The 12,490-nt window shown below is 36.8% G+C and overlaps 1 protein-coding gene across 2 annotated transcripts in view; it reads left to right on the top strand.

Moving 5' to 3' along the window:
• Positions 1–12,490, top strand: part of XIRP2 (xin actin binding repeat containing 2) — a 292,985-nt gene that overhangs the window by 247,687 nt on the left and 32,808 nt on the right. For both annotated transcript variants that reach the window (XM_061201245.1, XM_061201244.1), the window contains exon 4: positions 3,339–3,476. In XM_061201245.1, coding sequence (XP_061057228.1) covers positions 3,339–3,476 — 138 coding nt within the window. The remainder of the gene's footprint in view (positions 1–3,338; positions 3,477–12,490) is intronic.

Raw genomic sequence — 12,490 nt, forward strand, 5'->3', positions numbered from 1 at the left:
CGTATTTATAGTGTACTAAAAGGAGAATATTTAAATTGGACACATAAGGAAACTAAATTATCTCACTATTTAATATAAAAATTTTAAATTTTAATGCTATTCTGAAGAAATTCTACATATAAGGAATTTAATAATCCTTCTCTTTCCTGCCCATTTACAGACAAAACAAATTCAGGGGCAGTGATTTATGGTAGATCATGCAATTAGACAGGGACAAAGCCAGACTAGATTCCAGTCTCTTGACTCTAGTACTCTTTTAACTATATTCAACTGCCGCCTCTTATATAAGAAAGCATCTTTGGTCCAAAAAAAGTGCCCTACTGTTTGGTTTGGCCCTAAGCTAATATTTTGAGAAAAAAATGAGCACACATATTGTCTCAGAGAAATCCTGATAAATATCTAAAGTAAAGCAAAATAACTGCCTTATTTGGTCAGTTGCATCAAATGTTTGTTCAATCAAAAAATCATGGAAACTGCTTATAACCAAATTTCTGTCTATACAAATAAACCAAATATTTTATGTGCAAAATTTGGAAGTCACTGATTTGGCCCCAAACTGAATCCATTATATTTCAGTCACATTGAAGTAGTTTCTCTTTGTCCTAGATCAGTTTCTCTTTGTCCTAGATCAGTTTCTCTTTGTCCTAGACTCAGGCAGATGGCATTTTGTTGAACCTAAATGAAAGGCCTGCCTGTGAAAAGGCATCGGTCCTCAGAAGCCCCCTAGAGGAGAAAGGAGAAGTAACATTTGTTAGGCAACAAAATAACAGGTTCTGTACTGTGCAGTTTTATTTCCTTTATCTTTTTTAACACTTGCAAGAAATCTGTGAGAAATATATTGCTATTCCCAGTTTATAGGAAAGACAACTGAGGTTCAGGAACTCTAGCCCAAGGTTTTAAGTGTCACAACTGGGATTAGAATTACTGTCTGTCCAACTCCCCAGATTGTTATTTCTATTATGCCCTACAAACCAAGAACAGTTCTTTGTAAAGGAAATTGCTGATTCTGTATGGAATATACTTACCAAGGTTTAAGTGTTATGTATTTAAATTAACTTATTATTAAAATAACATTAGGTAGGTTCTGTATTAAGTATTTAAATTAACTCGTTAATAGAATAATTATTATCGGCATATCCATTAAATTCCAAATCTTGTTTCTGTGTCCAAGAATAAGAAACATAGAATAAGGATAAACATTTTTAAAAAGGTTCAACACAAAGCAATCTAAGTTATGTGGTCATTTACAATTACATGGATTAGTTGGGATGTTAGTACATGGCGGTAAACAAGGCAAAGTGATCTCAGTCTGAGCAAAGAAACATCACTCCAGCTCATGGCCGTAGGCTTCTCCTTGAGTAAGTCCTGCCATCTTACATATGTAAACTTTCCAAGCTGAGCTGAACAAGAAGACCTCATCACCACCACTAACTAAACTATAGCTCAAAGGACTTTCTCCCTTAGGCCGGAGAGCGGCATCAGGAGGGCTGGGGTCATGGTTGTACTACTAGTAGAAATAATCAACTGTATGCATTTTTGCCTGTGTAACATGATCTGATTCCAAAGCACAGTGCTAAAGTAAAGGAATGGATATATCTGTTTTTTAATTCATTTAGTAGATAAGAGGCAACCTGTTCAGTATAGGAACTGATATTTTTGTGTAAACACACACACTAGTGAAGTATCCACTTGTTAGCATAATTAATGAGGCTTACCAGATTAATTTGCACATCATTTGGACACTGTTTATAGTTGTTGGAAAAAGTAAGTTTCTTCTTAACAAAATTTGCCTTAATTTCTGTAATTTAATATTTATGTATTATCTGCATATGATCAATTGAAGAAGGCCATTTATGTAAATTAAATGGCAGAGGGGGTAAAAGAAATATTGTAGCCTTAATTCACCCTTCCCTTTCTTTATCTTAAATTTCAAAAGAGATGCCATAATTTCTAATGACTTTAACATGTATCAAGTGACAGTAATTGACCAGGATTTACACATGAAGATTGTTGCAGAATTTGATAGAATGTATCCCTTCTTTCCATAGAGTCAATGTGCATTTTCTTAAATATTTGGCAGTCCCTGTAACTAGGGAAAGGTTATGAACTTGATAAAGCAACCACTTGAGTATTTGCTAGTAATTCAGATCATCCTGAATATTAATTTCACCTCCAGTATTTTGGAGTATGGAAAACCCCAATTTAGTAGCTGTATTTTTAGTATTTGTTTGAGGAACTACATATTTGGGTAAAGATTTCAGGATCCCAGGAGTCCACAGTCCAAGGTATGGGAACCTCAGCTCACAGGCATTCAGTTACTCTCAGGTCTCAAGGTTTCCAGGGTTATGTCAGGACTAGGCCAGACCTCAGGAGACCTCCTGTGCATGAAGTGTCACTGAGTCTCCTCCCAGTTTCAGGTGGACCTGGATGTATCTTAGAGGAAAGTGGGTTGGCCTGGGGCCTGTTTGCTTGACAGTTGTCATCCCATCTGGGCTTGAGTGCCCGCTAGGCTGGGGAATGTGCTGAATCATCAGAACCAAAGCCTTCGAATTACTGCACTTCCCACAGGGGCATAATATCTGACAAGACTCCTCAAAGTTATTCAGGTTGTTCTAAATGACACCTACTGGAATAGGCTTTCTCATCTGTAAAATGCCAATGATAGACCTGAATCCTTCTAAACTTAGACATTCCCACCATAAATGACCGTATCTCACAGAACATGGAGAAGCATCAAGTGACAAAATATATGTAAATACATAGAAAATCACTCAGCACTATGTATTAAGTAGTTGTTATTTTTACTAATATTAATATTTTTATATATTAATAAAAATATGCTTCCCAAAATAGCTTCAAAGCTATTTTGTTCATCCTTAATGATTTAAATACATTTTGGAATAAGTCAAATGTTTTTTAATATTCTTAATAATGTGTTGCCTATATAGATATTTGGAATTTTAATGACAACTTTATTGTGGATTAAAATTGAATCCATTATTCTAATTTCTGCTAGTCTGTGTATTATGAGAGAAATCCATTCTAACAGATCTAATCTCCAGACATCAAAATCTATCTGAGATAAGGAAAATTAACTCAATATTTTAAAGATCCTCTGATTTTATATCAAAAGACTGATACAGGAAAAAACAACATGGAAAATTATTTTTATTAAGGTTTTCTGTAATAAGATCCTCCGGAAATAATTGTGTATGTTAATATCTTTTTAATATACCACCCAATAATTATCAACCATTTTTTAAAAAATAGCTTGAGAATCCCATCCTGAGAAGATGTCAAGCTGAAATTTCCTTTTTCTTTCCTTTTTCTTGTCTTAGATGCTGGAAGAATCAGAAATGCGCACAGTGCCTGGTGGTTTGGCCAGAGTGAAGAAACAATTTGAGAAGGACAAAACTGCTTCTTCCTGTAATACCTTTACTCAGTACCAATACCAGCACCAGGGCAGATCTGAGCAGGTAGTACTACTGTTGGTAAAGGATAAATCATGTCTGGTTGAAATGCTTTCATTTCAGTGCTAATATAAAACACACATCCCTGCCCTCTTTGGTGGTATATTTATTTTCATTACTCATTAACAAGAATTGTAATTTTAAAATGTTTTAGAAAATCACCTTTAAAGCATATCAATGTATTGATTGATTTACTTGGAGCATTTTGCCATGTTTCTAGGGAATCATACTGGAATATTTTTTCTCTTGGCTTCTAATGTCTCAAACAAAAGTGAAAATTAAATAGCCTAGGTTAGTCAACAGGTAAATAGAAATGTTGAGAACAATATTTACATTGAACCTCTGCCTTTAGGTTATAATTCATGATAAACTATCTGTTATTTGTTTGCATAGATTAAATTTGAAGCATTATTCAGCTGCTTATCGTGATGAGTTTTCTGCTTTCTTTAAAAATCACCAAAAATTGAGTAGTGGAAACCAGATGTTATATAAAACTGCATAATACAACTTCTAAATGCTCTCTTATATAAAAGATTATTTCCCATTTCATTACTCCATTGTCATATATTACCGAATATTGTCATGGGTTATGATTTTTGAATGTGAAAATCTAAGTAATAAAACTCATTAGAGTGAGCCTGGCACTTTGGAAAATAGTAATTGCGCTGTAGACAGCTGGACTTAGGCCCAGGTTTTCCAGGAGGAAGAAAGTAACTGGGGTATGTCTGAAATGTTGTAGTCAGAGATAAACGTGGGGTTTGTTTTTGTTTTTTGGTTTTGTTTGTTTGTTTGCTTGCTTGTTTTTTCAGAAAACTCCCTAGGGTATTTAGAGTTGCCTAAGTTGTGACTATTAAGGCAGTTGGGTTTGTAAGGTGGCGTCAGGGGCAGTATATCAGATAGATTGATTAAAATTCTGGTATGTGGAATAGTATTTGTTTTCTTTTTCTGGCTTTGTTTGAAAAGTAAACAAGAAAAAGAAATGTGCAATGTAAGTTGCTCACAATAAGTTTACGGTAAGATTTCTTTTAATTTTGCCTGAAGGAAATGTAATGTAAATAAATTAAGATTGGATATACTTGTGACCTAATGTATAGCTCTTGCAACATAGGATTCTAAGTGAATCAAGTATATATGTTTACTTGAAACTGATCAACCACATGCTATATAGTCATCATTAATAATTTAAATAAATCCTACGTAGAAGTATAGGTAAAGTATTTCCATATCCTTTATTTTGCAGGGAAGCAGTGTGATAGAGTGTAAGGGCTATGGGACTTGTAGATCTGAGTTCACACACCACCTCTGACATTTATCAGCTGAGTCCCATAGACCCAGGGCCATCTTCATTGTGGGCAGTTAAACAGGGCTCCATACTTAGAGGGGCCCTGCACTTAGTTTCATGCTCTGCTGTCATCTTGAAATTCTTACTGATTTTTGAATAAGGGACCCTACATTTTCATTTTGCACTGGGTGTGGCAAATTATGTAGCCAGTACTACATAGTCCAAATTCATAACCCCCTCAAGTCTCAGTTTCTGTTGAGTTATGATGGAGAAACTGATGAGTGTATTGTCTATCTCATGAGGTGATTGTGGCGGCCAAAGATGACCAAGAGCAGTTTCCATGAAAGCATTTCATCATCTGTGAAACTTGGTATCAGTTAGGATGCTTTATATTGCAAAAGACCAAAAACCCAACCACAAGAGTCTTAAACCAAAAGGAACATTACAGATTCATAAAAATGCAGTCTTGTGGAAGGGAGGTTTGATGTAAGTTCCAGGGGTGTACTAGAGCAACTGGCTTGTACCAACTCTTTGATTATTAAATTTTCAGGAATTTTGCAAACCAGATAATATCGTGTTAATAGCTTGAAATCAGCCATGTTGAGAATATTTATACCAAGGGAATTGGCAAATGCAAAAAATCAGGGATGTCCCTTCCCTTCCCTTGCCTTCTTCCTTCCTTCCCTCTTTCCTTCTTTTCTTTGAGAACCCATTGTGAAGCATATATTACCTTACCATTGATGTAATTAAGGACTCACAGTATGTCTCTAGCGTAGTAGCTAAGAGCACTGGGATGGAGCATGATCACCTGGGTCCAAATGCCTGCTCCTTCATTTATTTATTTATTTATTTTATGTATTTATTTTTGGTTGCATTGGGTCTTCGTTGCTGCGGGCGGGCTTTCTCTAGTTGCAGCGAGCAGGGGCTACTCTTTGTTGCAGTGCGCGGGCTTCTCATTCTCTTGTTGTGGAGCACGGGCTCTAGGCGCGCGGGCCTCAGTAGTTGTAGCACGTGGGCTCAGTAGTTGTGGCTCACGGGCTCTAGAGCGCAGGCTCAGCAGTTGTGGCGCACGGGCTTAGCTGCTCCCCAGCAATGTGGGATCTGCCCAGACCAGGGCTCGAACCCGTGTCCCCTGCATTGGCAGGCAGATTCTTAACCACTGCGCCACCAGGGAAACCCTCCTTCATTTATTAGCTGAATGACATTAGGCAAGTTTCTTAACTTCTCTGTGTCTCAATTTCCTCAATTATAAAGTCAAGATTATAATAGTACCCACCTCATAGGTTTGTTAAGAGGATTAAGTAAGCTGTTTTTGTAAAGTGCTTAAGACTGTGCCTGGCCCTTTATAAGCACTTCACAAGTGTTTGTTTAAAAAACTGAGTATCTCCTTGATCATATTTCTTCTTTTTTACCTCTCAGCCTCACTTCCTCTGAGCTGGCCGCATTCTCTCCCAGGTTTTCCCCAGAAAGGAGTAAAAACGATGCAGAGAAAGAGTGAGAATCCTTTTCCCAGAAGCCCCAGGGAAAAAAACCTTACAGCATCTAATTGGCTCTAAGTGGAATACACATGCTCCCCCTAGAACTAAATTGCTGTAGCTAGAGGATGCTGATTGGCTGAGGCCTCTGTACCTGTTTACCTACGTGGAAGATCTCAGCATACCCTTATGAACAAAGAATAAATGAATGCTGGGTGAACACAAAAACAACCAAACCAGCAAATATATATATATATATATATATAGCCACTATAAGCTCCTTGCAAATATAGTTTATTATTATAAGCTGTAGTTCCTTCTCTGTGACCATGACATACTAAAGTGTGTGAGAGTAATAAAAAAAACATGTGCTAAAAATCTGAATATCTGCATGACTCTGGGCCTGTAGTGACCTCTCTGAACTTCAGTTTCATTATCTACGTTTAGATACACTAATAATACCCCATAATTCCATGAGGAATAACTAAATCTAAGTCACAGTACAATGCAATATAAATAAAATATAAAGGGAATATATGGAAGGATAAACTAGTAAATACCATTTAGTGAACTGTATGCAGAAGTCTGTAGGAAAATGAAAGAAAAAAGTCATCTGTATCTTAGAAAATCAAATGACTAACTTATAATCCTTAATGGAAATTTGAGATACAAATCAAATTTGGTTATAGAGAGCAAAACAGAGAAAAATCATGTCTTAGATATTCACTTAAACTTTTAAAGCTATCTGAATGCATTCTAAAAATCACTTCTTTTATCAGCAGGGATTGAGAACAAAACATTTACTGGTAGACAGACAGTTAATTCTGTCTTACCCAAGTTATTGTCGGCTCTGAGGGTGTTTTCAGTCTCTTTGTTGGAAGTACTTGAGATTTAGCTCTCTGCTAAGTCTGCCACTGGTCAGAAAAATATTTATTTTGCTGCCATATAAAAATTAATATTAGCTTGGAAATCAAGTTTAATTAGAGTTAAAAGAAACATTTGTTTTGGATTTCTGACAATATTTAATATCACAATTAGTAATAATTTCATAAGGTGTAATAATTCAGTCCATCTGCCTCTTTCCTTCCTAATGTATTGAAGTGAGCTATTTCAGGGTAATTAGCTATTTGGAAACAGTTTGTCTGGGAGATCAGCAATGGGACTAAACAAGTTTGGAAAATTAAGCTATCTCTGAGGTTAAAGGTCCCTCTGTTTTTTGATTGATTATTTCATACCTATTGAAAAAGAGGTTCTGAAATAGGGGGGAAAAAAGGAGGTACAAGATATAGGAACATTCATTTATGCCAGACATTTTAAACTTGGAATGATGTCCTATGTATGTGTTCTAGACTTATGCTTTATGGTTCTGCCTGTTTAACAGTTACCAGCATCACTGCTAGCCTGTGGAGTACCCTTATGTAAATTAGAAAAAGGAGCTACTCTCAACAGTCAGGGCCCCTGGGTGAAGGACGTTTGGGGTGAGGGTTCAGCCTCTTAGAAGAATGTGTTGGAGAAAACTTTATTAGGTGGCTCTGGTAGTTAGTACTACCCATTTTTAATATCACCCATTTAGATTCTGTTTTTCAAAGCAGCCATTACTGATTCCTGTAGATATGAATGAAATCCAACCCTCCTTAAGGGATTATGAGCCATTCGGCATGTGTCCTGTTGATATTTCAGTTAGAAATATCACATTAGCATTGTTTCTGACTTTGTCTTAGGATTGAATTCTCAGAATTCTGTGCCAGTGAAAATCAGTAGGTTCTTAATGCTAGAATGGAAAGGACCATTTAAGAGGGATATTTTTAATCCACTCAGTACAGCAGGCTCCATTTGGGAAAAACAAAAAAACAATAACCCATCCCCTCATCCTTAAAAGGGTGTCTTGAAGTATGCTGGAGCAGATGTTGTTGGTATGAAATGGCCATTGACTCTTTTCAGAGTTGATTTTCACTCACCCTTTCCATGGTTTCTGGGTTGTTGGTTTTTTTTAAGATTTTCTTCCTCTCTTTCTTCTTTTTTAACAGCTTTATTGAGATAATTTGCATACCATAGAACTCACCCATTTTAAGTGTACAATTCAATGTCTGTTTAATATATTCACAAAGTTGTGCAGTGTCACCACAATCTAATTTTAGAACATTTCCACTCCGCCAAAAAACAAACCTTGGACCCATTAGCAGTCTTAAGACGTTCCTTCTTTGTGCCATAGTCTCACATCCAGGGTTTGATTTTCATCCTCTCATGCTTATTTCCTCTTCGTTTTCTTTCTCTTTTATTTACACAGTACTGAGTAGCTCCTTGTGTATTAATCGTGAAGTCCTAGAAGCCTTTTCTTTTCTGGAGTTTTTTTTTTTTTTTTTTTTTCTTTTTCATTTTAAGTGGCTTAAGTAGGGAAGAGCAGATGGGCCCCCAAAAGTCTGGTAAGTAATCAGTGTGATACAGTGCTTAGGTAATTGGTTTCATGTGAAAATGGCTGCACTGAATCTATGTCAGGAGTCTAAAGTATTCCTGACCTTCACTTCCTGCCTCCAAGTCTGATGGGGACCAGTAGGGAGCTGCAAGACAGTATGTATCTTTCCGCATACATCTGCTGTTGCAAAAATCCTCATGTAAACGTTAGCACTCTGTAGGATTATGTGGATTTGGAACAACCTCTGGACAATTTTAGGCTGATAGAAAATATTTTTGACAGGTTGTGACAGATATAATCTGACATCTGTGTGTTTTAGACTCTTTAAAGGTGACCCATAATTATTTTCTAGCAAAATAAACATATTTTATCAGCTAAACGTCCACATTGCAAAGCATTTCTCACGTAAATGTTTTAAACCTACCTTTAGCTTTCTGCCACATGCACGATTTTTCAAGGGCCTAGATTGCTATTAACAACCCCAATCTAACCTAGATCTCTATCAGCACACAAGGTTGTGACCAAAATTGTCTTGAAAAGTTTTTTAGTTGTGTGCACGGTTTTAAAATGACTATTATAACTAAAGTAACCCCACTCAAAATGGGGCAGTTTAGACTAATGGTTAGGCCTATTGGCTCCAGAGTCAGACAGCCCAGGTTAGAATTCCCTGAGTTAATCACATAACCTATTCTGTGAAATGAGGATGAGGTAACAGGTGTGTTAAGAATAAAATGAGACAGTTCATGTAAAATTCTTACTAGAATGCCTGGCAGATATTAAATGTTGAGTAAACACCAGCTATTATCATTAGTAGTGTTGCCACTAAAGCATAATCCAGTGGTAATTATTCTCAAAGTAGACTACAATTCATAAACATTTTATGTATAGGTAAGATGACAAAGAAGGATGGCATTGTTCTGTGCCTCACACCTTAACTTTTTTTTCAGTTTTTTAGCCTGGGGAGACAGAATCATTTCCTAGAAGCTCATTAGGCAATTAAAGATTAGTTTAAGATTAACATCCCTATACATGCTTTGCAACTGGTGACCTCCTGCTACCCAGTCTCCATCTGTCTCCTCTCTTCCTACCCGTGTCCACCTTCCTATAGCTCTAGGTCTTGGTGGAATCCCACATTTTTTCCTACAGAAGTTGAATGGAAAAGAATTATATTTGGTAAAAAAATTTCCTTGCTCGAGATGCGAAGCCAATTAACTGCATTGAGTACTGCTTTTCCCAACTATGAGGAAAACAAAAGCAAAAACACAAACTAAACTCCGTGAAAATGTGTATTTCTCAGGATGAAAGCCTTTTTCTACCAGCCCCAACAAACCACTAACTCTTCTCCTGCTTCCATAAAGCCCGCATGTGCCTGGTTTGTCTAGAAATGGGGCTTCCAGTACTTATGGAGCGCCTATTACGTGCTTCTACCCCAGGCCTCCCTGGGTTGGGGCACAGGAATGTAGTAGGAGTGGGTTTCAATAAGTCCTCTGTCTGCTTGTTTCTACATCTGGACCTGAAGCAAGACCTCTTCAGAGCTCCTGACATGTCTCCTCCTACCTTTTCTCTGACTGGATAAGGATTTAGAATTGACATGAAATCTCAGTGGGACCTCTTGTCATCTAAGTCTCCTAGGCTCTCAGTAAGGTGGTCCTCAGGTCATACACTGGAACTCCTCGGGCAGCCCAGGTCATTCTGGTTTAATTGTCCTGGCATGTGGTCTGGGATCAGGGAATTTTATAGCCCTCCCAGGGATTCTAATGTGCAGCAATGAGCATGGCAGCGCAAGCTTGAGCCAGGATTTGTTATCCCAGAGATGACCACTCCCCTCTTAGTTTCTCATCTGAGGCTTCTCCACTGCCCACCTCATTCTTCACTCTGATACCAAGGCCCTTCTATTTCTATTGAGATTTCTCTTGAGATGCCTACTGCAAAGAATAGAACAGGGGCTGCTGAGAATAGAGAAATCAAGGGCTTAAAAAAATCATGGTGAATATAATAAATGCCAATCAGCCAAACGACCAATTTACTGGTACCTCCAAGCCCAGTTAACTCCCTTGTTAATGGCAGACTGTATTAAAATAGTGGGTTTTTTTTTTGCATATATACAAAGATATATTCAAATATTTTTTAAAAACTAGATAATGGAGTGATACAAGTGAACTAAAGAAATATATATCAAAGAATTTAAAATAAACCAATTAGAATAAAAATAAACTAAAAATAATGAATTTATTAGCTTAAGCTATACTGATATGCCAATAATTAATTAAAACTGAGATTTAACTCATTAATATTGCCATCTTTCATTAAAAAACTTTAATTTCATAGGATTATACAATCTGGATACCTAATGTCTCTTGAGTTTGTACCTTTGATATTTCCATAGAAATAATATTAATTTCTGAAAGACTTAAGACGATTATAAAGTGATAAACCTTATTAAATCATGTAGTAACATGCTCATAGACATTTGGCTCCTTACACAGCTAAACTAATATGTGGACTCCCCCTGGGATACAAGGTGTGCCCATAAAGCACTATAAGACTGTCTTATGTGATCTACTGGCATTAATCACATTACTTTAGAGCCACACACTATAACTCTCAACTTCTGCTGTCCCCAAATGAAGTTGATGGTAATTGCTAACTGTCTGCTGAGGTGTGACCATAAAGTCTCAGTCATGGTTCCTTTGCAACTTCCAAGTTCAGCTTCTTTTGCAGAATCTGTTGGTAGATGCTAGTGCACAGAGGGATTCACACCTCCCTCCCCTGGGACAGCACTGCAGGCCATTCCAGTGCATCATTATAAAGGGAAACACATTCCAACCCCACACTGTGAAGACACCCGCAAAGCATTTGCCTGGGTCTTGTGTGGAAACTCTATCTTCTTGATGAAACAGTAGAGTCCATCCACTGTGTGCATTCTGCCTGGGTTCCTTTACTGTGCTGAAAATGAGCAAACAAACTAATCTACCTGGTGGCTTGGAGGGGTTTAGAAACATTACCAGAGGAAGGGGGGCCCCCGGCACATTTTCTCAGGCAGTCAGGGCCTCAGTGAATGGTACAAATACTCATAAGTAAAACTGAGTTGCAAGATTCAATGCTTTCAAAAAACCTTGAATTGGTTGCTTTTCTATGATTCATCTTATTCTCCAAAATAAAATTTGTAGTAGTAACATTTACCCCAATTATTGGAGTATTACTATCAAAGTTTCTCTTTTTCTTAATGATACTGTGAGTTTTCTGTTTCTGAAACCTATTTGTTCTTATAGAATCCATTTTCAGTTTCATTTACAGAAGACAAGTATACATACAGATATACCCTTCACTCCTTTAAAGTGAAAGGAATTGGGAGAAAAGGAGTGGTATTGTTCTTATCACAGGGCCTATGGTTATTGAGAGAGTGTCACCTAGACCCTTTCCTCAAAGACACAAAGTGAGAGCACAGAGTTTCATGTTCTTAGAGCTTCAGCAGGTGATCTGAAAAAGTTTTTGATGTTGATAAAGATGTAAAACACAGATGTTTTGACGTAATCAAATTTTATGTCTTCTTTTATGGGAGGGAGTGGATATTTAGGGAAAGTTGGAATAGAAAAAAAAATACATTTGTATAGCCCCTTCTTCAATCTGGTCTCCTATTAGTTTAGAATTATAACTGTGCTCTTAGTATAATTACGCTTAATAGAATTCTCAAGTATATAGACAACATCTTATAATATACTAATTAAATTTACTTTCTTTTTAAATTTTATAATAGAATGGCAAGATATAGAATTCTAAGTTCTGAGATTTTGCTAGTTTGTGAGGAGCAAGGAAAATTATAACAACAAAAGAAACCCTTAACGTTACA

The sequence above is a fragment of the Eubalaena glacialis genome, chromosome 1 (assembly GCF_028564815.1).
Source record: "Eubalaena glacialis isolate mEubGla1 chromosome 1, mEubGla1.1.hap2.+ XY, whole genome shotgun sequence".
Taxonomy (NCBI): Eukaryota; Metazoa; Chordata; class Mammalia; order Artiodactyla; family Balaenidae; genus Eubalaena; species Eubalaena glacialis.